Consider the following 27,232-nt stretch of genomic DNA (forward strand, 5'->3'; position numbering starts at 1 on the left):
TTCACTAAGAATGTGGTCTGGATACTGGCCAAGTTTCACGGAGCCTCATCACCCAGTCCAGGTAGTCACAGGGTGTCTGGCTCCCTATTACAATTTCAGCTTGTAGGAACTCAAGCCCAAGAAGCTCCTGCCCAGGAAAGGAAAGGCAGGACTGGCCACTACTAAAGAGTGGCTCTGCGCCCACTGTTGGTAAATCTTACACAAAGGTGCCTGGGAACCTGGGCCTAGCCTAAGTAAACTAGAATACCTAGTTGGTTCACAAAGAAATTTCAGGGAGACACCAGCATTAAAAAAGAGAGATGTGTTTATTCCATGATCAGTACAGACCAAATGCATATTCACGACATGAAAGTCAAAGCAGTCAGTGACTCCAGAGTTTGGCCAACACCGAGGCACCAGCACTGTGGCGAGACTGGGTTCTCATGGCACATGTAACCTCACCAGGGGCTCCAATTTAAAAACAAAACAACACTACTAATAGGAAGGAGGGCGCAGCGCTGGTCTGACCAGGTGCTGGGTGGGGACCTCTGCATCCGTCAGGGTGCAGCCCACTAGGGCCTGGAGCCTTCCCCAGGCTCTCCCTTTCTTGGTAAAAACAAACAGATTTGACATTAAAAAAACAAAGAAGCCAACAAATAAAGGGTAGAGGGAAAAGAAATTGCAGCTTTCTGGTTTTATAATTAAAAATAAGACTAATAAAGTTTGTAACTGAATACAAGCAGGATTGTTTTGTGTGTGTTGGGTGGTTCATGGATTTTTTTTTTGTCTTTTTTACACCAGTTTGGTGGAGTCACCAACAAACTTCAAACAAAGGTATGCCAACTATGTTCACTATACAGTACAGCCACGGTCACACACTACCCACAGCGCAGTGGGAGCTGCCGCTCAATGAGGAGACCATCACACCATTTGGAGATAAGCAGTGCCACTCACTGTGTCTGAGGAGAAGAGAGAGTTAAAAATAAAATAGAATTCAACAACAACAAAAAAATATATATATATAGGAAAAAAAAAATCAGAAACACAGGTGGGAAGGAACTGACTTTGGTTGGTGGCCTTACTCCCCAGGCGAGGCCTGTCCATACATGTGAACAGTCACCTCTGTCCAAACTGCCATGGACACACACACTTCCACGGCACTATTCCCTTTTGCACAAGCGAACACTTATAGAGAGCGGCTCTCGATTAAAGGCTTGTGGGGGGAGGGGAGAGGGTCTGTTCAAGGCAAAGTCAGTGCCAGCAAGGGGTGGGCCAGTGCCTTGCTGCTCCAGTCCACACAGGCCTGCCCTGACCTCCTGGGAGTGGGCAGCGATGGCTGGGGTGTGAAGGACTCCCAATGGGTAGGACGTCACAAACGTCATATTCTCAGGGACAGAAAACCAGTCACGGTGGCGGCAGCAACAATGTCCTGTGTATACTGTGTAGACATTTGGCGCAGAGAAAGGCCTCTGCCCCGCACGCGGGGAAGCAGGCTCAGGTCCAGCCGGCACTTGACTCATAGAGACGTGCTGTGAACCGACGTCCTCTGAGGGGGTGGCATGTGGTAGGACGTCTGTCCGGCTGGCTGTAAGGCAGATGGGCTCTGCGATCCTCAGCTGCCCGTCAGGCCTGCCCCGGGCATAGCATGCAGGAGAGCCAGGCCCAGAGCCATCCCTGGCTGCTGCTGCTTCCACTGCCGCCCTAACACTATGGAGAGTCAACATTTTTGCCAGAAAAAGTCCGAAGTCACCTGGGTGCTCTCAAAAAAGATTTTCTTCAAATATTGACAAAAGATCACTCTGGAAATTCATGTCAATTGTAGCTGCCATCTGGGGGAGGAAGAAAGAGTAAGAGTTGAGTTTGGGGTACCCTGCTCCACCCGTTCCCCGTATTGCTTGTGCACAGCTCCAAATTGCTGTCCCCTTATACCCATCCTGGACCTTTTCAAATCCAGTTGTCGGTGAACTAACTCATCAGACCAGGCTGCTATAGAGCAGCAGGCCTGTGCTCACTGCCTACTCTTCCCTCCCTAGGTCCTAGAACCTTTATTCCCAGAATCTTCAAGGTGGACTCCTGCCCAAAGGTTCCCACCAGGTCCCCCTACTCACTGCCTCCCTGCGCCTCCGCTCCTGCTCTCGTTTTCGGGCCAACTCCCTCTGCTGGTCCAGCATAGACTGGGGCTGGGAGCTCTGGGCCTGGGGGGCGGAGGCAGCGGCCACAGCAGCTGCCTGCTGTTGCTGCTGCTGCTGCTCCTGTCTCTGCTGCTGCTGCTGCTGCTGCTCCTGGCGCCGTCGTGCCTCCTCATGGGCTCGACGTGCCTGTTCCAGCGCATCCTCATCCTCTCGGCTCCTGGGCAGAGCGGGGCCCCAGGTCAGCCTGGAGCCCAGTATGGCCCTGGGAGCCCCAGTGCCCTGCATGGACCCCAGCCCACCTCATGCGCTCCTGCCTCAGCCGCTCCTTCTCCTTCTCTGCATGCTCAGCCTGAGCCTTCAGGGCCTTTTCCCGCTCCTCCTTCTCCCGAGCAGCACGACGGAAATGCTCAAAGCTGTCACTTGAGGACTTGGCTGTGGAGGATGGGGCGGTCGGATGCTTCTGTACCAGGCTGGCCCAGGAGCCCATGTTCTTAATTTTCAGGTCCTATATAAGCAGAGGTCAAGTGAGGGCCTGCTGCACAGGACATGGCAGGAAGCTTATGCGCACCCAAGTCACCTCGGTGAGGACCTCAGAACACTAGGTGCCACCAGCCTTACCTTTTTGGGTGCCACTGGTGTTTTTGGCTCCTGTTTCTGCTTGTCCTTGTCGGGGGCCCCTGGTGGGGGTGCACTCTGCTCTGGAGGCCGGATCACAGGCCTCCCTACATCTACAGGCTTCATCTCAGGCCCTAGAATTTATAAGTAATATGTGAGTCTGGGTCACCGGGAAGGTGTGGCTCATGGTGTATAGGTTACCAACAAAGGTACAGGCAGGGAGGACACTCACGCTGGGGCAGGTGGACTGGGGCCTTGATGTTCTCTGGGTGCTTGGGGGGCTCTGGTCGAAGTGAGGTGCTGAAAGGCTCGCTGCGGATGATTGGTGAGTGAATCTTCTCCTCTTTTACTACCACCAGGGGCTGGGGCTGGACGACTGAAGGTGGGCGCAGCTCCTGGGACAGCAGAGGTACGGCAGCCGGTGAGGCAGGTGGGCATCCCTGGCCTCGGCCAATGACTGGCCCTGGGGGCTGTGGCTCAGCCCTGCCCTTTACCTGCTTCTTAGGCTGGACATTTTGCTGGGGAGGAGACTGATGGGTCAGGCTCTGGAACTGTGGCATCTGAGGGGAATGTATCATAAGCGGAGAGGGAGCTTCACGAAGATGACCTAGGAGAACAGATAAGAACTGAGTCAGAGAACTGGTATATAGGCCACTGGCATCTTGAGAAGAGAGTAATAAAAGGAAGATCAGGCTGTACAAAGAATATATCATGTGGTCCAAACAAGTATGGAAACCTTCAGTATCTACTATACCTGGTCAGACATGTCCTTCCTTCTTTGAGGGACTGACATATAGAGCCTGTTTAGTTATGCTTCTATGCTGGATGCACAAAAGCTTTTCTACAGTCCTGAGGTGCTAACTAAATCTCAAATTTGGTCCTTCTGCACCTCAGTACTACCCAAGAAACTTTGTTAAACATGTGCCCGACACATTAGGTCTCGTGTGGTCTGGATGCCAGAGCTTTTTAAACAGCATCCCTTCCCCCACCTTCACCTTTCACCCAGAAGACTCTGAAGTTAACTTGGGTTATTCAAGGGATATCAGTAAATTCTAAAAACTCAACCAGATAATTCACTGTTTCCCTGTAGTCTGGGTGGCTGCAGAAGAAACGTGACTACTTAAGCCCTGGAGTGAAGGTGGGCTGTTCCCAATGCTGTTTCCTAGCTCAGTCTGCCCATCCTACAGAATGCAGGAAAACTTGGGACGGACCTGGACAAAGCAAGTACAACAGGTCCCAGGGCTCACAGTCAGTCTATTACCTGCCTAAGGAAGCTAGGTGTCCACCTAAGCACCCAGCACATGTTACAAGAGTCCCGTGCCAGCAAAGGAGACACTCAGCTGTACCCACGAGGAAACGGAGCGCTTTGTATATAGTATAAACTGGAGAAGCCGAGTCTCATCCATTCTCATACAGTTTGCTCTCTACTTAAATCCCAGCTAGAAAGGGGCTTTGCCACCTGTCATAGCTCAGCCAGCTACAGTCCAGAGTAGTCTCCAGGTTCCACTTCTAAGCCACCAAGCTAGTTTAGGAACTCTTACTCTGACAATATCCCCTCTCCTCCAGACTCATACACCTATTTTGGCAGACCCAAAGAAAACCATAATATCTTATGTGGGCAGATCCTTGGCTCCACTGTTGGGCCAGTAGCAAAGTCCAGTAGGATGCATCCTGTCAATTTTCTCTTTTCCTACATTCCAGCTTATCAGGACTCCCTTGGAAGTGACCACCCTGGTTCCACTTGTCTGTAGTTCACAGGTAAATGTCTGCGACAGTCTACTGCCTGTGTCAGTGCACCTGGTAAGGCTGATCTGAACAACAGAAGACTCTCTAGCCTATGGGTTTGCTGGTAGCCTTGGAGAGCTGGCTTAGCAATTCAGGAATGAATGGTTCTGGGAACTGCCTGCATGCCCATCTGAGTCTCTGACAACTTGGTTTTTGGCCTGTGAGCTGTCAGCTAGGTTCCAACTCACATGACTCCTACAGGAGCTTAGGTGGAGCCCTAAGAGAAAGCAGAGGGAGGTCCGAAGTTGTTGGCCTAGGCTGCCCAAAGCTGATTCTCCTGCCACCAGTTCACCACCTTCCTTCCAAAGGGTGAGATCAGCATAGCTAGTTGGGTGGCCATGTCCAACTCTAGTTTTTCCCAGAGAGAACCAACAGCTGCACTCAGCTCAGGGCATGCCACAATTTGTTGGCCACTTGGTAGCTTGTGTAAAACATAGGAACAGTCACAGCCCTACTTTTTTAAAGCAGTCACGTAGTTTAGTTCAACTCTTAAAAGTGCATACCACTGAAGCCTGGGTATGGCTCAAACGACACTGTTGAAGAATGGGAAGTCTGCACTAGGCTAGAGAAGAACAGGGTTCCTGAGTGGATTCTGCTTCTGAGTCCCAGCCATAGTCACCTCCACGGTCCAACCAATGCCACCTGGGTCTTGGAGGCTTCAGTGCAGAGAGTGGCTATTCCCAAACTATTCTCTAATTCTAGTTCACTAAATTACTTAACTCACGGTCACCTCCAGGAAACCTTCCCTGACTCTGAATATGTAGATAAATGCCTTGACTAGCTCCTGGCTTCCAGTTAGAGGGAGTTAAGGTCAAGGGAGGTCTTTTTATAAACTATTTCTGCTTGTGAGCAAGACAAGCAGAAACCCGATAAATATAAAACATAAATATAACCTGATTAATACAAAACAGGGGCATGATATTCCAATTACACAGTGTCTCCCAGGGTTTGGCTCTGAATCCACTGAAGCCTGGAACACAACTAACAGTGCACTGTTAGAATGAGACAGTAAATTCAGCTCCAGACTCCCCCCAATGTAAGAATAGGAACTACTCACCGGCTGCGTAGGGGTCTGACTTGTGGTGCCGGGGTGATGGGTGATGCTGGATGACTTGCTGAGGCTTGGCAGGCTGTGGTGGGGGTGGCTGCTGTCCCGGGGGTGGGTGGGTGGGTTGCTGTCCTGTGGGTGGTGGGGGCTGCTGAATGTGAGCAGAAAAGGGCATGGATGGCAAGTGAACTGGTCGTGGTGGGGGCTGGTGTTGTTGCTGGGGTGGTGGTTGTGGCTGAGGAGGTGGGGGTGGTGGAGGCTGCTGCTGGAGCTGCTGCTGCTGCTGCTGCTGCTGCTGCTGCACAGAAGGGTGGGGCGGAGGCGGCAAAGGCGGTGGGGGTTGGGACTGCACCTTCACGGAAGGGAGTAGTGGTGTGGGAGGCTGCACCTTCTGCAGCTGCTGTAGGTACAACTGCATCTGCATGGAGGTGAGGGGTGGGGCAGGCGGCTCTTCATCCTCCAGCAGCACTTGGGGGGGCTGAGCCATAGGTGGCTGTGGGAGCAGGGGCGGCTGGGCCAGGGCAGGAGACACAGCTGGGGGTCGGGTAGGCTTTGGGGGCAGAGCAGCAGCTCGGTTGCTGGGCCGAGATGGTTGTTGGGGCAGCGCATTGTGCAAAGCTGGAATAACAAACACACACAGACAACACAGACGTGAGGCTTCAGTTACTTTGATTCTGGATTGGCTTTTCTGCTCTATCTTGACCTTGTCTAGACTATACTGACCACCTGTTCTCCCACTCTGTAGTAAGACAGCTCTCAGAAGGCCTATAGTTTATGCCCCGACCTTTCCTGGTTTTCTGCACAGACCTTCAGGCCTCACTACAGGCCTTTGGTATCTGCTCACAGACTTCCATCAGCTTGGCAAGAGGGTAAGCATCCCCACTTCTCTGTCTCTCCCTCCCATCCATGTTCTCCAAGTTCCAGAGGATTGCTTAGGAGAATGAGTATGTCTCCTCCATGCCCTAAACAAAGGGCTGCAGACAGGTCCAATCTTTGTTGATCTAACATAATGCCTGGCCCAAAGAATTAAACTACATATCAGTTGTGTCCCAGAAAAGTAACTGACTCAATCATTGAAGCTAACAGGCTGCTCAGAGTAACTGGTTGTGACGCAGTAGAACCGAGGTGACAAAGGGAGAGATAGCCATGGCTCACCTGGAGGAGAGACCACAGCATGCTGGTTGAGATGGGGTGGAGTGCTGTGCTCAGGTGGCTGGGGCAGGTGAGGAGGCAGCTCCGGCTGCGGCAGGTGCAAGATGGGTTGGGTGAAGTGGCCAATAGGGTCAAAGACACTGCCTGGTAGCTGTGGTTCCAGGACGGGTACCTGGGCAGTGATGAAGGGTGGGGGCGAGGACTTCATCGCTGGGGCAGTCTGCTGTGGCATGGAAGGCGGAGGCGGTGGGGGTGGGGGTGGCTGCTGCTGCTGTTGCTGCTGCTGCGGAGGTGGGGGTGGAGGAGGCTGCTGTGGAGGTGGGGGCGGCTGCTGGGGCACAGGAGCTGGGGCTGGCTGCATCTGTGGATGGTGATGATGATGATGCTGCAGGCAGACAGAGAGGCACCCAGGCTGATGTCAGATGAGAGAAATCAGCCTACGTTAGATCCACAGTACCCTCTCAGCTGAGAGGCCAGCTGTCACTGAAGAAGATTTGAAGCACATACCTTTTTCTGGTCCCTCCCAGTGTGCCCCTTCTTTTTTGACTTGGGAGCCATCTCTGCAGAGAAAAGAAAAGGTAGTGAGACTCTAGGGAGGAGATCATCAATTGGCCTTGGATGCAGAAGACAAGGACATAGGGCACTTAGGACAAGGGCTGGTAACACTGAAAACGCATCTGAATTGGGTCATCAGAGGGAGAAAAAGATGTGTAGAGTGTCACCTATTCATCTCCCTGTAGCGTTCCCAAGGAACTGTGCCTGAAAAATGCCTCAACAAGCTCCAGACCACAGGCACAAGTAAAGGGCAAGGCCCTGGCTAGGTCAGAATTTGAGCGCTAGAGACCTTACCATTTCGTGAGCCATATCTTGGATGAGAGTGTCAGCACATTCTGTATTACAACCTGTCATGTTCTGAATAACTTGGGATATTTGCAATGACCCCAGTTGAAACCAGTTGAGAACAAGGCTCCATCCAAAAAATGAGGACCACCATTCAGGGCCACAAAGCTGAGTCAGCAATTTAGGGTCTCTGGTAGAATTGTGTACTGAGGTAGTCCTTGCCTCAGATTAAGGAGCTGAGGCTGGGACTGAGAAAGATCAGTGATCCTGCCATGGAGCATAACTTTGACCAGAGCCACAGAGTGGAAAAGGAAAGTGACCCTGAATGAGAACACAGAATGGGACCCCTCTGGGGAACAGGGAAGCAAGACATCCTCCCCAGAATGACCGCAAACAAACAGGGCAGGTGCTCACTGCCAAAAAGATGGCACTGGCCCCCTTTCTCTTCCTTGGACAAGACAGATGTCAGCGACCCTTCTCTGGACAGTCAATGTGCACAGAAAAAAGGCAAGGTGGTCCTGGCTCCTTAAAAGCTGAAGCCAGTGTGTTATGTGTGCAAATGTGCCTTTCTCTGTTAAACTGGTTAAAAACCTATGTTCATACCTCTGCCTCCACTATAAGAGTTTATAAGGAATTTTTACCAGCCCAGATACTCCAGGGGAGGGATAACACCTTGGCCAGTACTCTTGGGCTGACAAACAATACAAATGCCAATAAACCAGGTTGGAGGCCGGGCCCCATGGTACAGAGCCTTTCAGGCTACTGTCAGGAGGAGTTACTTTTGTCTTTGTTCTGGCCTTTCCCAAGCACCCTGTCAGAACACCAGTTCTTGCTGGTAGTGTCAATGCTAGCTCACAGCTTTGTCCAAGTATTGTGAAAGGCATGGCCCCTGAGGTGCAGTATGTTACCAACAGAATGATGGGCCCTTGTACCCTGCAAGCTCACCACTCCATGCAGGACTGACAAAACACAGACACAGACCTCAGCAGCCACAAGCATGTCCTCACACAAATAACAAAGGGCAGCAAGTGAGGATACCTGGCACATGAGAACCCAAGGCTGAACCCCAAATTTGGATGCCAGAAAGCAGAGCTCTCTCTCACAACTCCTTGGGTCAGTAGAAGAAATTTGGTAAGAGAGCTTCATACAAGAAGACATTCAAAAGGGGGTTGTTGGATAGATTTGTAGAATCAGGGCATGGCATTTGGCTATTTGCAATGTAGAAACAGCACTAGCTGGAGATCTCACACCAGAAGGATTTGTATGACGAGGATACACAACAGCTAGAGAGCCAATAATTCAGTAGTTGGGGAGGGGCTGGAACAGCCATTGGATAGCATTTGGATTAGCATTTTTGGTGTCATTGTAAGAAGGGTGGAGTGGGAAGGGTGACAGACAGGGATCTGGGGAGAGCTGCTTTACAAAAATGCTGACTATACTCGAGGGGATCTCAGCATATACAGATGCTCGGAGATGAAGCTGAACCACTATTGTCAAGTGTGATTTGGAAAAGCCTTGGAGGTAGCACCCAGATGCTGAACTGAGTGGGGAGATGTCTGGGAAGGAATGGGGCTTACTTCCTATTGTCTAATAACATTGAACATTGTTTTCTTACTTACATAAAAGGAATAAATGTCTCCTGCCTCTCATCACCTGCCTTAAGTTAGGGTCTACAAGCCTAGGCTTAGGACCAAGAGCAGTGGACAACGGGCTTCTGGGAAACCTCAGCTGCACTGCAAAGGTCACCACAGCAGGAGGACTCTGGGACTCATCTTCGGCAGCCCTCTGGGCCCCGGTGAGACTGGTGGAGCTCAAGTATGTTGTGGAGGCAGCCCTAAGCAGCTCCTATCACCCAAGCCTTGTGGTGGGTTACCAGTCAGAAGACAAGACAGGAAGTGTACAGCTTCATGACACACCAGCCCCACCCCACCCCCCACAAAACTCTCTAGAAAGGGTTACATGGAGATGGCCTCAAATACTGTGTGATCTTTATTCCATAACAATCTTAGACTCCAACACAAATTTCATCTTTACATAGGATGGTATTATACAAAGTAAAATGATTTTTGTAAACTCTGATTAAAACACTGATTTCTTCAACCCCAGCCCAGCCCCACTTGAATGGAGGAGACAGGTTTGAGGGCAAGGCAATTGAGGAGAGAAGCACACCCACCCCCCCGTCCTTGCAGACACCCCAGTAAGATCCCACAGTCAGCTGGTATACTAACGCTCTCCAAGGGGACCTCCCATTGCCCAGGAACAGAAGACTACCAACAAGGAAAAACAGGTGGGACACTGTCCTTTCTAGCTGTATTCCTAGGATACCAAGTACAATTGGTAGTTTAAGGCTAAAGACCTTTCAAGTTCAACAGGTCATGAGTGTTCCTATCACATAGTAGGCCCACATAGCCAGGGATGGGATTCAGGACAGCAAAGTGTACTCTCGAGGGCAAGCTGCCCAGTGTGTATGCACATGTGTAGACAGGGTATTGAAAGGGGCAGGTACGGCACATAGCCAAGATACTGTGGGAATGTAGGCCACCATTTGGTCCAAGAGAGCAAAAATCTTCCCAGAAAGATAATGCCAACAGCTTTCCCAAACTGTCCTGTGGGAGTCTCTGGGCAAGCAGCCTCCCCTCCTTCCAATTCCAGCCAAGCCAAGTTCATTGGGAATATGTCAGGCACAGGCCAAAGGGCAGCTCAAAATAGTACGTTCGACAATCTTGAAGCTAGACACACAGAGGACTTGGAATGGCCTAGAAACTCAGCATCATCATGGGGGGTGTGTGTGTCAGTGGATGTTCTAGGGAGTCTGAGACCCAAAGGCCATTATCAGATATAGGGCAGCAAGCAGCCCTTGAATACTGGAACTCTGGAATTTGGTAAGGGGCACAGCACCACCTCAGCCTCATTTTAGCCCCAGGGAAGCCAGGCCTCAATGTGTCAGAGACAGTCTTCTGAGAAGTGTATAAAATCACATTTTATTCTGAGTTCGAGGCTAGCCTGGTCTACAGAGTAAGTTCCAGGACAGCCAGGGCTACACAGAGAAACCCTGTCTCAAAAAAACAAACAAACAAACAAAACAAAAAACCCAAAAAACAAAGCCAAACAAACAAGGCACATTTTAAAAGAAAAAAAGGACAGAAAGAACCCACTAAAATGGGGCTTTTTATGTCAGGCAGTTTTCTGGTGAGATGCTAGATTTGTGATCAAAAAAGGGCCAGGGCCAGTTTTTAGGGAAGGAAAAACAAAACAAACTCCAACAAACAAAAAAGCAGCCTACTTTGGTTTGTTTCTGGAAAGGTTTGGATGATATGGCCTATCCTTGCCTGCTCTAGCCTCAACAGCTGCTGCCATTACAGGAAGCTAACGATGAGGATGGCTGTGCTGGCCATGACCTTGGAGAGGCACTGTAGGCAGTTCACAAGTAGCCTCTTGCCCATGTCCCAGATCCTGACCTGGCTTGGCAGTGGGCTCCAATGTGCCTGCATGCCCCTCACCAACAACCTGGAAGGGTACTTTACTTATGTGATGAGGAGAGAAGACCAAAGAACTTGGGGAAATATCCACTAGGCCCCTTGAACTTTTAGTGCTCTATGGGAACAACAGAGACTAAAGGAGAATCCAGGAGGCTATGTGCCAGCTAAAGCTGGTCACAGTTTCCATCTGATCAAGCTAACCAGGGTGGCCCCACATGGGAGGTCAAAATGTTCATCCTCAGGGTGAATTAGCTTTCCTGGGCTAAAGTCACTGCAAGGTCTGGAGTCTCAGAGAAAGATGGAAGGGACAGAGAGAGGAAACACACTGTGATCAGGCTTTGCACACAGAGCAGCACCACATGTATGCATAGAGGAGGATCATTATCACCCTCTAGGAGATGCCACCCACCCAGAGGACCCCAGATGACCAGGGAGGCTGGGCAGGATAGCCAGGCAGTCTTTGTACAGAGAGGCCCAGGCAGCAGGCCAGGCAGGCAGCCTTCCTGAAGGTGAGACTAGGTGTGTGCTGCTGGACATGACTAATCCACCCCGGGGGGATAGGCCCAGGGCTCTGAGCAATTCCATAACTTGATGGAGTCCTGTCCCTTTCACAGAAGAAAATGGACTTAAGCTATAGCTCGCTGGGAAGGAATCTGGAACTGAAGACCGTTTTATTAAGAGTCCGTGTCCAATGATTAGGCAGGACCTACATAGAGGGAGAAAGAAACCAGTGTGAGAGAATGGTGTGGAATGTACCGTTCAAGTTACAAGAACAGAAGAACTGCAGACTGAGCCAGCATCTGTGCCCTAGTGACTGAAAGGGCACAAGAGGACCTTGTTGGAAACCAAGAGCCCCATCCTTGATTGGCCTGCCTCAGCAGGGATGGATAAATCTACACCACAGAAAGGCCACAGTACATGTAGAAGTCTCTAAAATTGATTGAAGTTTGTCTGCACTTCTAAACAAAACTGATTCTGCTAATGAGTTCCATGTGCCCTGACTGTTTCTTTATTCCTAAATTCCCTCTTACATATGAGAGGCACCTCCTGTCTCCAAGCTATCTAACCAGCCAGGTGTGTCAAAGTCACCAGGAATCAGCTAACTGTTCTCAGAACAGCAAAATACCAACCCTCTCTCATAGTGTGGTCAGGGAAGAAAAGCCCCCAACAAAGGAGGCAACACCTCCCACTGAGGAAGGCAAAGAGCAGAGCCATCTCTGTCTATTTCCACATCTCCAAAACCAAAGCAGAAACTATAAAAAGCGGAACTGGTGGCACAGCAATTGTTGAGGGGAAGAAGGACAAAGAGAAAAGGCCTTGTCCTTTGCATCCTTTTTTTAGGACATCCAATATGGCTTCTGGTCCAGAGAGGGGTCTGGACTGGTTCCCACATGTAGCAGAGTGGCGCCGCTGCTGGAATTATAAATGTTACAATCCCTAGTCCCAGAACATGCCTGGGAAAACTCCGCCCACTCAGCCTCTTACTGTAGGCCACATTCCACAAAGCTGGCCCTCACCCCAGGGAAGCCCCAATCAATCCCTTCAAACTCCTGGGCTTCTGGAGGTGGTGCCACCTGGCTCTGCACACTCCTACTCTCAAGGGGCCTTATCCCTTTCTGAAGTAATTGTCCCATTCTGGCAGCAAGATCACTATACCCCTGAAGGGAATCTCTCAAAGATCCTGGGGCCAGGGAGCTGAGGCTGGCTTCCTGATCGGAGCCTCTAGAGTGTGTCTTATGGCCCCTGTCTGAACTTCCCAGCTCCAGCCTTTCCAAAACACCATGCATTCCTCTTTACCCTGGAGCTATTAAGGAACACCCACATGTTCCAATCCTGGGAAAAGGAAGTAAGACTAAAATAGCTGGACTGTGCTCTTGCATGAACAGGCTGCAGTCCCAGAGCCTTCTCACTGTACGGCTCCAAACCCATTCCAGCCTGAGGTGCGCTACAGGGGTGGCTCCAGAGAGGATGCACATAAGCAGCCATATAGCTACCTAAACTCACAAAGACCTGTGGAAAATATATGAGGAGAACCAGATATTAGCAATATAATGAGAGAACTAAAACAGTCTTAGGACATCCCTTACCCCTTATGAGGGATGATCTGATCCTATGCTGGTGACTGGAAGAGTAATGGGAAAGGAGAGTCACGGTGTCTTACCCTGACTTGCCTAGCCCAAGTTTGAAGACTTCGTAGAAGGTGAAAGGAATTGTATCTGGGCCTTATTCTGTTTATCCTAACACTGAACTCCTAAGCAGTTCCAGACTCAAGTTAGAATCAAAGCTAAATAAAAAACAAAACAGTCCAACTACAAATAACTCAGCTCAAGAGAAATGTCAACAAGGGCCATTGGTGCCGCTGCAGAGAAAGAAAGATTACACAGTGGCTGAAATCCAGCCAGTAAAGCACCCACCCACTCATTTGCAGCATGGTCTAACCCTATGTATCCTTGCACACCCTTCTAGCCTCTACTGGGTGCTTCTCTTCAGGTGCTTTAGATGATTTGTGTCACTGGGGCCATGCCAATAGAACTGACCCTTAGTACAAGTGACAAAAATAGGTCCCATGAGAAATGTTAGCTTCAATTCAAGTAGAAAAATAAGAACATGAAAAACATAAACTAGACCCAAAGACCAAAGAGAAACCTCTTCCATGTCTACCCTGTCTCCCACCATCTCCTGCCATGGCAGCACTATTTGCTGTGGAGGTTGGGGTTGCTGGGCTGCCTGAACCCAGGAGATCAGCTGCTAGAGGATCTGCCTACCTTTGCACCCCAAATACCACAAAGTGCAGTGTCTGTGTGGCATGAGGAGACACAAGCTGTTTCACTGGTGTGACATTTACTGGTGTATACACATGTCCATGCGTGTGCATATGTGCCCTATGTGGAGCTCTAAAACAAAATTTCAGCAGGTCCTAAGTAGTACTGTCAACAACCTCACAACACAGTACTCTGTACAAAGTAGGAAACACAAACCAGTGGTCTGAATGCAGTCAAGTGTGAGCCAGGCAAAAGTGGGAAGGGTATCTTCTGAAATGAAGGGAAGCCTCTCAGCCCAGGCGGCCAAAGTGGTCAGGGCTACATAGCCAAGGCCTAAAAGTCTGCAGGTCAGCAGCTCCATGACTTTAAATTCCACCCTCCTTCCCGCCAGGACAGCTGTTCCCAGGACTCTCAGATTACTTGTTGCACAAGCTTTCTACTTAAGTGAGGAGGCCAGTTAGGAAAAAAAAAAAAAAATGTCTTCTCTCTGTAGCAGTAGCAAAAAAGCTGCTGGAAATGTCATGACAGCCATCAGGGAAAGACAGATGCAGGGCACTCGTGTGGGACCACCATAGGAGGGCTACCACCCAAAGAAGAGGGCTGTGGGGCAGTGGCTCAAAATACTTGTGTGCGAGGGGTCACAGTCCTCTAAGATCCCAAAGGTAAGCCAAGATGTTTAGCATCAGGTCAGGGTCAGTCTCTGGGATTATCATTTGAACACTTGGATTCTTAGAAGATTGCAAAATCTTAGGAGGAACAATCTAGAAAATACAGGCAGTCCCCCGCCCCACCACCATCCCCCCAAAAAGAGAAAGAAAACAGAGGAAAGGCAAATCTAAAGCTTGGCTGGCAATGAAAGTGAAAAGTCAGTGGCCACCAAGAATGCTAATGGAGCCCCAAGAATACATCTATTCACCCCATTCACCCTGCCCAAGGCGGTAGCCCCAGTTCAAGGAATGGCTCAGGGCCAGCCCTTCTCAGCAGGCCTAGGATGCAGCTCCCCCTGCTGGTTCATGGGAAAGCAAGGCAAGGTATTTTAGAATAAACAGGGAGAAGAATATATAGGGGAGTTGTGAGACCAGCTAATTTGCACATGCTACAGAACAAACGCAGAACAAACCATTTAATGCATTACATTTTCTTTGTAAATACACTGCTCATCAAAAACAAGGCAGTACAAATAACTGTCCTGGGAAGGCCCAAGCCTATTCCATGGCCCACAAGATGTCTTCTCCCCCTAACTCCAGTCTCTGTATGTGCAGCTTGAAATAACAAAGCTCGTCACTGCTTCTGTAACGGAGCCTTGCCTTTCCTTGACATGATCAGGTCATTCCTCCACAAGTTAAAGGTCCACAGAAGACTGCCAGGAGCCTTTTCATCCACAGGCTCACTTCTAACTATAAGCTTCATACATCCTAGACCACTTGAGCCCCCAGGGCTGGCTCATAGGTGGACTGTATCAGCAAATGGAACCTGACCTGCCCAGGGGTAACACACATGAGCCATGTGTCAGACAACCTAGGTACACTGTACCTTCTTTCCTACTTTCCCTTGAGGTCAATAGGAGCACCCGCTCCTCCGAGAACAACAAAAAAAAGTGCACCTCTGGGAAGGCAGCCTGTTCTCATCATTACCACCTGCCCTCACCCCCAGCTCTGTAACTGGTGCTCGAAAAAAGCAACTAAACACCATTATATAGGCCCACAGAGCACAGGGATCAGTAGAAGAGCAGGACATAAATGTAGTTAGAGCAGATCTGGGAACAGACAACACAAAACAGCAGTAAGCACACTGTGGAGAAGAAGAAAATGGCAATTTCCATAGTTCAAGCTCAGGCTACAGACAACAGAACTCAAAACAGACTGATCAGGCAGGCTGTCAACTATAGGTGGCTTGGCTCTAATCTGCTGAAATGTGCCAGATTTGTTCCCATGCCAACTGTAAGGCCAGAATACTGGAAGGAGAGTGGGGACATTCCAACTCAAGGTGGATGGGGCCCCAACACCTGCAGTCCTCAAGGCTTACCCACTACCCAGATGGAGAGAACAGAGTGCTGCTACACAGGGCATCTTGCCACCCTGCAGGGAGAAGCTATCATGAAGAGCCCAGGCAGTTCTCAGTGGCCATCAACTCTGGGCTAGACAAGGGACTGAGATAGTACCAGGGATGAGTGGGGTAGTTTGATAAGATGCTTAAACAGGAGCCAGCTAACCTGTTTCAGAGTCTTCACTGTCAGAGGAGCTAGATTCGCTGGTGCTCTCCGACTCAGAGGATGAGAAGCCCTTCATCTTGGAAGAACCAGCAATCACATCAACTTTTTCAGCTGCAACCCAAGTAACAGAACTGTATCAGAAAGGATACCAACCCAGACAGTTGCTGTTAGCCACAGTGTATTCCCAACTACCCAGAGGAAGGACCAGTAGGAAGTCTGAACCCCGTAGGCTTAAAGACTGCTCCTAACAATGACTACCAACCCAGATCCTGAGTAGCTCTAAGGTTCTGACTGGTAGCCTACTACACACTAGCTGAAACATAGCATTGTGCTACAATTTCAAGGCCTCATCAAGCTCTTTTATAACACCCTCTGAATGGTTTCTCATGGACTCAGAAGACCAGGCAGAGCAGTAATTTCTTCATATAGGTTATTTGCTGTGTCCAGAGCACAGCAAAAACAAGCGAAGAGCTCCAGGGTTCTCAAAGCTTTCCTGTTAAGTTGCAAAAGTAAAGCCCATATGATGTCACCAAACATCAGATTCAGAACAAAGTTCTGAGGACCTAGAAGTTAGCATGGACCAAGAAAGCAGTATATAAAATATTTTGACATACATCGTAAGCTAAATAAACCCTCTAGTACTAAGGGGGAAATTTACAGGCCAATGTGAGGCATATATAAGATGGAAGAGATATCTGGAAGGCTGATGGCAGGGATGGGGTAGGTGTCACCTCTGCTAGCAAATCGAGGCTCAGTACTGAACGAACATCAGTACACACACTAATAGGACATCCAGACACTCCTTCCCTCCTGGCCTCACCTCAACACAGGTGGGAGATCATTTCTGGAGAAGACTGTATGGCTAACAACCAGAGATGAAAACAGCTGCTGTTTAGAGCAAGGCTAAAAAAACCAGCTGATTCAGGTAGGTTTCAGCCAGCCACCAGAGATCCAGAAATGAGTAACAATCCAGGGTCTAATGAAGTATCATTCTTGAGGTTTCTAAACGCATAACTGTATGTGTGGGGGGGAAGTGGGGCTTCATTGCAGAGTGCTAAGTTAGAAGAGGGTAACTGAGGGTTTCCATGGGAAGGAGTTCGATTATACCTTGAGGTTTCCTTTTCTTCCGCAAACAAGAGGTGACATATCGCTCCAACTCTCGTAGTGTAGATGGCTTTAAGGTCTCAAAGTCAATCTCAATCTCATCAGGGTTGGAGTTTTTAAGTGATGGCTCCCTTGACTGAATTATGTGTACTACACGGCCTAGCTTCTCACCAGGAAGCTTGTTGATATCTAGACTTAGCTGCCGCTTCTCCTCATAAGACATGGGTTTACACTTGTCCTCTTCTTCTGATTCATATGTGGGAGGAGGCTTGGTCTTCGTGGGTGCTGGTTCCTTCTTGCTATGAAGGGATGATATATACAGTTAAGAATGGGTCCCCTGAGGAAAACTGCACAACCCCCTGAGAATGTATGTGGTTAGGTGTATACTGCAGGGTGGGCGTTGTTTGGCTTCCCACACCCAATAAGGAATGGGATTTAAGGCTGCTTGCAATCAGAAAGACCAGAGTAACTTTGGCAGGCTACAGAAGCTGTAGCTGCATGACAGCTGCCCACTGTACCCTCTCTGGTCAAGCAGTAAGTTACCAAAGCTCATTAAGGGAAAAAAACTAAGGGAGAAGGAACGACTAAGAGCTTATGATAGGGCACCAACCCAGACTGATGACGGAAGCCAACAGGGTGGTCTTCCTCCCTACAAAGGATTTTTTGGGATCACCACTCCCAAAGATAGAAAACCTGAGAAACACAGACCTCACATTGCTGTTGCTGCTGTTATTTTTCTTTGTCTTTTTGGGAGGAAGTTCCTTGGTTTTGCTTTTTTTATTTTCCTCCACTTCTTCTTTCTTTTTGTGCTTTTCCTTTTTCTTTTCCTTCTTGTCCTTCTCCTTTTTCTTTGGTTTGTTCTGCTGGGGCTGTGAGAGGGCTGCAAGCTGCTCATGCACGGCTTTGAGCTGTGGAGCAAATGGGGATGGGGGGGAACAGGGGGGAGGGGGAGGGGGAGGAGGGGAGGGGAGGGGAGGGGAGGGGAGGGGAGGGGAGGGGAGGGGAGGGGAGGGGAGGGGAGGGGAGGGGAGGGGAGGGGAGGGGAGGGGAGGGGAGGGGAGGGGAGGGGAGGGGAGGGGAGGGGAGGGGAGGGGAGGGGAGGGGAGGGGAGTGGAGGGGAGGGGAGGGGAGGGGAGGGGAGGGGAGAGGAGAGGAGAGGAGAGGAGAGGAGAGGAGAGGAGAGGAGAGGAATGGAATCACAACCAGGCCAGGCATGATGGCACAGGCCTATAATCAGTCCCTTCCCACATCTGAGAGGCAGAGGTAGGTGGATCTCTTCTTTTGAGTTCCTGGCCAGCCAGGGTTATAAAGTGGGAACATGCCTCAAATGCAAACTAACCCCCTACTACCAGGACTAAATGTTCTTCCCACTACCTAAACCCTGGAGGATGGCTCTGTATCATGCTACAAATTTATACTTGAGTGTTAAGCTGTGGGTACGGTAGAAGCAGAGGACATGCTGGCTTCCAGCCATGAACCTGCCACATTAACGAGATCCCTAAAGTGCTTACCCACTCCTTGATCTCCAAGGAGTGCTACAGTCCTCCACAACAGAGAAGTTGAATGGAATGACCTGACAGATGCTAAATCTCCTGGCTATCTTAGTCCTAGGGCTTGGTGACTAACTCAAAGGTAAGATTATTATAGGCAAACAGCTCCAGGATCCTGAAGCCTAGTCTCATAGAAAATGTCCATATCTCATTCCTACTCAAAACACACAGCATATACATCTATAGGATTAACATGCCATTGAGAAAGAGGAAATGCCACAAGGAGATCTTTAAAGAGGTAGTGTTAAGAACATCTCTTAGAAACCTGTGAGAGACTACTATCCTGGCTTCTGTACATAAAACCACAGATTCCCTCACCTGTTCCTGGAGCTCAGCCAGCCTCTGGGCTCGCTCTTCCTCGGAGTCGTCAGAGGAAACTGTCACTGTCGGAGGAACTATCACTGCTGCTGTCACTAGATGAGGGCGGGGGCTACCACCTTTGTAGGGGGTGGCACTGCAGGGGAGGACACCATAACAACCGGCTCTTCAGGCTCATCAGGCATCTTGGCAAAGCGCATTTCAAACACATCCTGAGGAGAAAAAGCCATGCTTATGTGGTACTCAGACTCAGGAATGCCTGGGATCAAATCAACAGGAAAAGAGTTATAGGATAAATATATCTCTGTTTTGTGCACACAAAGAGATGTTGCTATTCATTCCCTGGAGGAAACAGTTACCAAAGTAAAAAAACTAGTCTTCTGAAAACTTTAATTTGAGGGTGCTCAGTAAGTGTTAGCTCATGATCAAGATCCCCAGAGAACATTCCCAACCTCCTTCCTACCAGGTTCTCTGACATGAGGTTTCGCTGGCTCCTATATACAGAAAGACTGGCAAAGGCTCTGAGTTGAGTATCCCCAGTAGAGTGTACATGTGTCCTGCACCTGCCTCCCTATTACTCAGAGTGGTCCATGTATGTAACTGAACAAGCCCCTGGCTCATGAATCTCTAGAAATGCTGGCTAGTGATGTAGGGTGCTTACGACAGGCTTAGGGAAGGGTTACCTCGTGAGGTATAACCAATCAGAGCAGAAGTCACAGGTATCCTGAACACAGAAACACACTTTAAGAGACTCTCACACTACCTGAGACAGTTAACATGGAGTTACAGAACTCATAGAGCAATATTCCCTGCCCGTGTTCCTAGAAATCATATCACACACAGCCAACCAACTGGCAATCTGCACCCCTCCCCCATGGTGGGGACTCCACAGCCAATCCAACAACTCACAGAATAGACACAGCTTCCCAGAAAGATTAAGACCTGCTTTAAGAATGGAATAACCCTCCAACCACACCTACCCCTTCCCCTACCTCTTCCAGGCTGCAGCACTTGGGAGAGTAGCCTTGACTGGGCAGCACAGTGAAGCTGGCTTTGGAGATGTTGGGAACAAGTGAGCACCGGAGGGCATGAAAGCTGTCCCTGACTCTCCTGCTGAAGTGGCATGAGGAGGCCTAGCTGGAGTGAGTTCTCTAGAACTCACCCTGGTAGTACAAATAAGGGATAGATAGCCAGTGTGCTGACCAGCTCAGCTACCTCCCAGGCTCACATCCAGGGCACTGAGTATGCCCATCCCAAACTCAGTATAATATACAAACACTTGAGCCAGTCCTGCTGATCCAAAGCTGCAGGATCTCCATGACACAGAGCAACAACAGAGTAACCAGGAGTCCCAGTAAGGATCCAATATTGATGGTGTCACAAAACATATATGCAGAGAGTCAATCCCATGTAGGTAAACTGTGTGCATGCATGCATGCATGCATGTGTGTGTCAGAATACTGAGCAGGCTTACCTTGGCTAGGCTGTATGTGATAAATAAAGAAAACATAAAAGTCCTCTCAGTACAAATTCAGATGCTAGGAGGCCACAGTGTCAGATGAACCAGCCCAGAAGCCAAGGTTGGAAGTAGAAATCCATGTAAAATTTTAGGGTACAAAAATTGAAAGTTCAGATATGCTTGGGATGAAGCTTGAACAAGCATGCACACATAACAAAACCTGCCTGCCTCTGGGACCTGAAACAGGAGCCAAATATCTTTCCAGTTTCTTTCTCCCTATTAAACAATTACAATCACAAGGAATTTGTGACCACCCCTCAACATATTAAAGTCCTGTAAGCACATGGGCCACAGTTACTATAAATCTTCTGAAATGAAGGGGAAAAGGAAGAAGATCCTTTTCTACATAACTTTTCCAAGTAAATTCTATTCCTGCAGTATAGCCTAATTAAAAAACCTAAGTTGGCCTCAATAAAATTTTTTTTAATTGTGTTTAGGGTTGGAGAGATGGCTCAAGAGGTTGAGAGCACTAGCTTCTCTTCAAGAAGTCCTAAGTTCAGTTCCCAGCAACCACATGGTGGCTCATCTATTTCTGAGATCTGGTGCCCTCTTTTGACTTGCAGGCAGGCATACATGCAGGCACAACATTGCATACATAATAAATAAGCAAACAGGCAAATAAAGGAAATGAATGAATCTTTTTAAAAAATTGTTTTTGCATGTATGTATCTGTGTGGGCATATGCCTATGTAGAGAAAATAGGCATGCATACCTGTATGCATAGAGACCTGAAGAGGGCATCAGGTGTCCTCCTTTATCGTCTACTTTTTTTATTTTATTTTTAAATTTTTGTTTTTCGAAACAGGGTCTCTCTGTGTAGCCCTGGCTGTCCTGGAACTTATTCTGTAGACCAGGCTGGCGTCGACTCAGAACTCTGTCTGCCTCTGCTTCCCAAGTGCTGGGATTAAAGGTGTGGGCCACCACTGTCTGGCTACCTATTTCTTTGAGAAAGGACTCTCTTGAAACCTGGGGCTCATGTATTCTTGGCTAGATAATAAGGTAGCAAGGGCTAGTCATGCTGCTTTCTTCATCCCCCTAAAAACTGGGATTATAAGCATGTACAGGATGCCTGGCTTATTATGCAGATTCTGAGATCCAAATTTCTAGACCTCGTGATGCACAGAATGCACTCTTAACTCATTTCTTCAGCCCCCCCCAATACTTCTTAAAGAAGTAAACAAAGTAAAAGCTTTGTGTCCCCTTTCTGTCTACTTATAGTATTCTGTGATAGGGGACATTTGTAAAAAAAGAATATGAAATCCAAAGATGCTAAAAAAGACAACTGCCTTCCAGACTAAAAACTTGCCTGGCAAAAGAACACTAAGATAATGCAAAGAACTTTCCACCCCTGCCTCAAGTGGATTCCGCTCGAAAATAGCCATCTCCTCTAAGTCAAGCTTGTTATTAAGTCAATGCCTATGAAGAACTCATCTTTGGAGGTTGCTAAGAGACAGATAGCTTGGTGATCATAATAAAAATGACATGCTTTGGAACAGATTCGTCCACTAAGAGGAGAAGGGTACACAAAAGAAAACTTTAAACAAGACACCAAAATGTAAAGCCAAATCCTTCAGAGAGTAGAAATTATAAAGAGGAAATAGTGGCAATATCAGAAAAGACAGGAAAAAGAAAATCAGATTGGGGGGGGGCAGCTAGACATAGTGTTTTTTCTTTCCCTTCTTAGTAGTAAGTCTTCAAGACAGTTATTTTTCCTTGCTGGCAGGTATCTGAATTGAACTCTGCAGTTTCTGCAACAGGAGTAAAAATGGGCAAACCCTACCCTGGGTTCTCAAGAAACAGTGAGCAAGAGGAGAGGTCCAAGACCCAAGTACACTGCCACTTGGTGGTCTGTTTAAGAATTGCAGTCAGCTGAGTAGTTTAACCTATCTTTAATTCCAGCACTCAGAATGCAGAGGTAGGACTAGCCAGAAATAGACAACAAGAGTATAGTTCAAATACATTCACTTTTATATATTTTAAAAAATTGTAGCAAAATTTAAAAGCCCAAATCCCACATAAAGACTAGTAAAAGCAAATATAAATGGTGAAAGGGCTGCCTTTTTTAAAAAATGAAGCCAAAGGATAAATAACACCAAACTGGAGAGGGAATGCTAGAGCCCAGTACAGGTCTTAAAACAAACAAACAAACAAGCAAAAAACTAAGGAAGATTTAAACAAACACACACCAAAAACCAACTAAACATATACAAAAACCAAACCAACCAACCAAACCAAAACCAAACACAACCTTTCAGGTGCTGGAGAGATCGCTCAGTGGTTACAGCACTGGAAGTTTTGCAGGAGATTCTTTGGTCTTTAGCACCTTTAAGGAGGCTGGAAGCTTAAACTCCAGTCTAGAGGATCTACTACCCTCTTTAGACTCTGCAAGCCCCAGACATCTCACAGTCAAACCACCCATACAAATAAATGTAAAACAAACAAAACCAACCAAACAAACAAATCCCAATAGATTTGATTATGCATTGAATTTTAAGAGCCAGGTCAACACTAACAACAAAGAACAGTAAAGCTACCCTGATGAATCTAACATGTTCTCTGAACTGAAGGCAACCCATCAACAGAAACTAAATGTCAAAAATGCCTTAACTCTGGTGAAAGGAGAAAAAGATGCTCCATGTGACACACTAACAAAATAGTATGCAGGCGGGAATCACTAAAGTTCTAGTGACCTCTGTGTGACAAAGATCAATGAGTCACCAAAAGCTTTGCAAAATCTCTGCCCTGGGACCACCTAGAGATTGCTATGTAAGCAGACCCAAGGACGTCTTGAGACCCACAACCAAACCATAACCGCCCTTCAAATAGCAGGACCACTGACCTGAGAGAGTAGCAAACCCATGAACTAAAGAAAAATGGCTGGGAATTAAGATCTTATATGTTTCGTTTTAAAAGGCAGGTCTGGGCATATAGAGATGGCTAAATGGTTTAAAAACACTTGCACCTTACAGGCTCTGTAAATTTAGGTACGTACCTTTCTTTAAAATAAAAGCCGCCCCAGTTGCTTGGGGGAGGGGGGGAGAGAGAGACAAACAGAAGAACCAGCTGCTCACATGTAAGATAATGACCCTAACTTAAATGTATGTATTCGGTGAGTTACATATGCTCAGGAGTAGGGCAGGAGGATCTCTGCTAGTCTGATGCTAGCCTGGTCTACGTTGAGAGTTCCAGAACAGCCAGGTCTACATAAGAGAGACCTTATCTCAAAAAAAAAACAAACAAAAATAAAACTTCCTCCAGCCCCACTGTATTATTATGAGTGAAGTGACAGAATAACTACCTGCCAAGGCCTAGACAAGGTTTTCTGGCCTAACGTTGGGAGCCTACCTGGAGTTTTCGAGCCATGGCTACTACTTCTGGTCAGGGGGGTTATACTTGTAGCAGTTGAGAGAACATAATCGCACATCGCACCAAATTCCTGGGCATCCCTGTACCCCGGGGGACTCTAGTTTAGACTGCAAATACAAAAAGGTCCTAGTTAGACATTTCTGTTCGTGTTTGAATGCTGTGTGTATATGTGTGTTTGTGTACACACACACACACACACACACACACACACACACTGATGGCTACTTGTGGAAACAAGGTGGCTTCTTAGTGGCTCTCAGTCGAATCCAGGATAGAGTATGGATTATGGGGATAAAGAGGAACAATAGGCTATCACTCCAGTTCTCAGCACAAGACAGGTACGGAGATATAGCTGCCAAGTCTCAGGGCTAGGAAATGATGTTCATACCAAGCTTACCTACTGAGGTCAGTACAATGTCTAAAGGGAAACTGAACACACAGAATCCCAGAAAAGATTACACCAGAACTGATGAGAAAATAAAACAAGAGTTCTAATCTTGCATGTGCTTGTACTGAAGATACAGAAAAGAATACAAGTTGGACACAGCATTGTCTCCTGTTCTTGAGAAAGATTTTTCTACTTCCAGGAAGAAAATTATAAAAGTCCTTAAATAAAATTACTTTGGTGATGATGTTAGTAGATAGTGCTGTGCCTTCTACAGATGAAAGAGCAAAGCTTTCTTTCCCAACACATTAAGCCCAGAGTACCCAGCGTTCCTAGACCATCTGCCAGGTGCAAAGAAGTACAGGGGCACTGAGGAGCCTTGGAGTATGCATCTTACATCTCTTTACACCAAGGAAAAGAGGCAGAAACCTGAAACCAAGCACTCTAGGTTAGTGTTCATTTCAAACAATGAACCTGCAGGGGGCACCAAAAAACTTTACTGGATTAGTCTAGGAGAAATCCTGTTTCTGACCACCATCCCAGGGTCCTGGTAGCTAACTTGATTGTGCTCATTGTCCATGGGATGTTTAATGATGTCACAGTAGTCGTGCCAGAACCAGGTGCCTCCACATCCCAGGCTTGTAGAAAGGCCAGGCATAGGCAAGCATGTTTCTTGGCAAAATCTCCTTGAGGATGCCACTGCAGCACTTCAGCTGCTCAGAGATCTTGCTGCTCTCTCTGGCCCTGGATGCTGCTGTGAGTCTGGTACATCCTTCTTTGGGGGCTTCACAGGTCTGCTGCTCTCCCGTGCTGAGGCGGACCCAGAACTTGTTTAGCTGTCTTAGGCTCTGGGGCCAATGAGGGCGGCTCATGAATGGGTCGATGGTGGTGGGGGGTAGTTGGTATCTGCTTTCCTCTTCACCCCTTTCTTTGTCTGCCATGAGCACAGGCACAAAAGTCCAAGCAGAGGCTCTGGCTGGTACAGTTGCTCTTCAGGGATCACTCTGAAACCAAGCCCTGACTAGGATCCCAATACTCAGGGACAGGCCCAAAGGTGTAACTGCATGGAGACCCTGTCACACATCACTGTTCTCCACAGCTGGAATAGAACCAGCCAGCAACAGGAGAAAAAACACAAAACTGAATAGAGTATTTGCTCCCTTAGAGGCCATAGAACCGCCTGAAGAGGTTTTTCCTTGGCTTGAACACACAGCCCATAGAAGAAACAACTAATAGAATCCTGCAAGACCGTTTCTGGTGGCAGCACTCCACCAGTGCCCAGGATGCTCACCTTCGTAGGCTGTGGGGTAAGTCGCCATGATAGGCGGGTGACTCTGCACAGGTGTGGAACTGGAGCAGGTGGTGGTGGTGGCGGGGGGGAGGTACGGTGAAGGAGTCTGAAGTGGCTGGGGGGGCACCATTGTCATAACAGGAGGCTGCGCAATGAGGTCTGGGGTAACAGCAGGAAAGGGGTGAGTGTGGCCTGCACAGGTGGAGGAGGGTTCTGCTGAGGCGTCTGGGTTTGTGGAGAAGTTATGCTTGAGTTGTGTTTGGTACCGGGGATACACCAGGCTTTGCTGCCCTACCAATCATAAAAAGGATAGGAAAATTTAAAAATATGCTAGCATACACTGGCTGAACCTGACCAAAACACCCAATACAGGTTTGTTTAATGATAAGATTATCCACCATCTGGAACAATCCAGGATCACTGTGCCACAAACATATCCCCATGTCCCCAGGTTGAGAGGAAAGCAGTATCGTGCTACATTTCCTGAGGTGTTTGGTGGGCAACTCCTCACTCAGATACAGACTGTCATAAGAAGGGAAGCCCAGGCAAAAAGTAGAAAACTTAGACTGTGTTAGCACCAAAGTTGCACATGGAAAATCGAAAAATGTTCCTTGGGAATCCAAACAGCTGCCCTCATTTCCTCAGAGTACTTTTGGCAGGATCTGGCAGCAGCCAGCCTTGCAGAGTTTCTGAAAACTAGGTTGATCTCAATGCTCAGAACTACTGGGGACTAGTGGACAATTTTGACTACCCAGGTTGTTTCCCTGCAACTGTACCATAACTTCCAACACAAAATAGTTACATGGCACACCAAATCAGAATTAAAAACAAAGGATTGTACTGCCAAATCCTTTACATGCAGACGGAATGACATGAAGAAAGAAGAAGAAGAAGAAGAAGAAAAAAAAAAAAAAAACCCCCAACACTCTATAAAACAAGTCTTTAAAGCCTGTAATCTTGGAAGTGAGGAGTCCAAGGTACAAGGATTAAGGCTTTGGGGCCAGCCTGGGCTATGTCAATAAAACCCTGGGGGGGGGGGGGAGGTAGGGAAGAAAAAGTATTCTAGTTCTGTAGGCTGTAGAGCACTGTCCAGGAACCATATGAGGAGGAAGGAGGAGGTTCTAATGAGTTTCCCAATTTTCTTTCTAATGAACAAGCCTGGCATCTTCCAGGACTGATTCCCATGCCTGCTCTATAGTCAAATAATCAAAACTGTTAGTCCCAGAAGTAAGGAGTATGCATGTTATGGATAAGGATGTGATTTAATATGTGTACTGCCAAAAGTTGTATTAGTGAATATCTGTAATAACAATACTCAAGAGTCATGAAGACTTTGAGTCTGAGTTAACAGAGGGAAGGTAGGGAGGCGGGGTGGAGCCAAGAGGGAAGTAGAGAGTGGAAGGGAGGGAGAGGAAAAGTGACTGGGAACATACATTCAATGAATGGAGTTCTTTGGTAATTCCAAGAGCTACTTTGGATTCAGTGGTCCCCCGTGTCTTTGCCACTTTAGAGGAATGATAGGCCAGGCTAAAAGCATCTCTTCAAAGAAACAAACAACTAACAACCAGGAGCCACCGGGAAAACTGTCACCCTTTGCAGCTCAGAACTGTTAAGACAGGACATAGTATCGGTTAATAGCAACTTTGCCAGATGGCTGCTTGAGTTTTGTTAGTAGTGGTTGCAGTTGGGAACTGG

General features: G+C 48.0%; 1 protein-coding gene across 1 annotated transcript; it reads right to left on the minus strand.

Annotated features, from left to right (window-relative positions):
• Positions 1-286: 286 nt before the first annotated feature.
• Positions 287-25,839, minus strand: LOC143436472 (bromodomain-containing protein 4-like). The gene is given in 25 exon segments (XM_076920858.1): positions 287-1,808; positions 2,088-2,328; positions 2,411-2,616; positions 2,730-2,860; positions 2,959-3,333; positions 5,569-6,177; positions 6,715-7,123; positions 7,219-7,271; positions 16,005-16,115; positions 17,112-17,407; positions 17,817-18,016; positions 18,977-19,033; positions 19,035-19,085; positions 19,087-19,188; positions 23,841-23,872; positions 23,875-23,968; positions 24,806-24,856; positions 24,858-24,982; positions 24,985-25,060; positions 25,063-25,146; positions 25,148-25,180; positions 25,538-25,555; positions 25,557-25,723; positions 25,726-25,782; positions 25,785-25,839. Coding segments are annotated over 25 exon segments (3,702 nt in total). The 3' UTR covers positions 287-1,739.
• Between the last annotated feature and the right edge of the window lie 1,393 nt (positions 25,840-27,232).

This window comes from Arvicanthis niloticus, chromosome 22 (genome assembly GCF_011762505.2).
Source record: "Arvicanthis niloticus isolate mArvNil1 chromosome 22, mArvNil1.pat.X, whole genome shotgun sequence".
NCBI lineage: Eukaryota > Metazoa > Chordata > Mammalia > Rodentia > Muridae > Arvicanthis > Arvicanthis niloticus.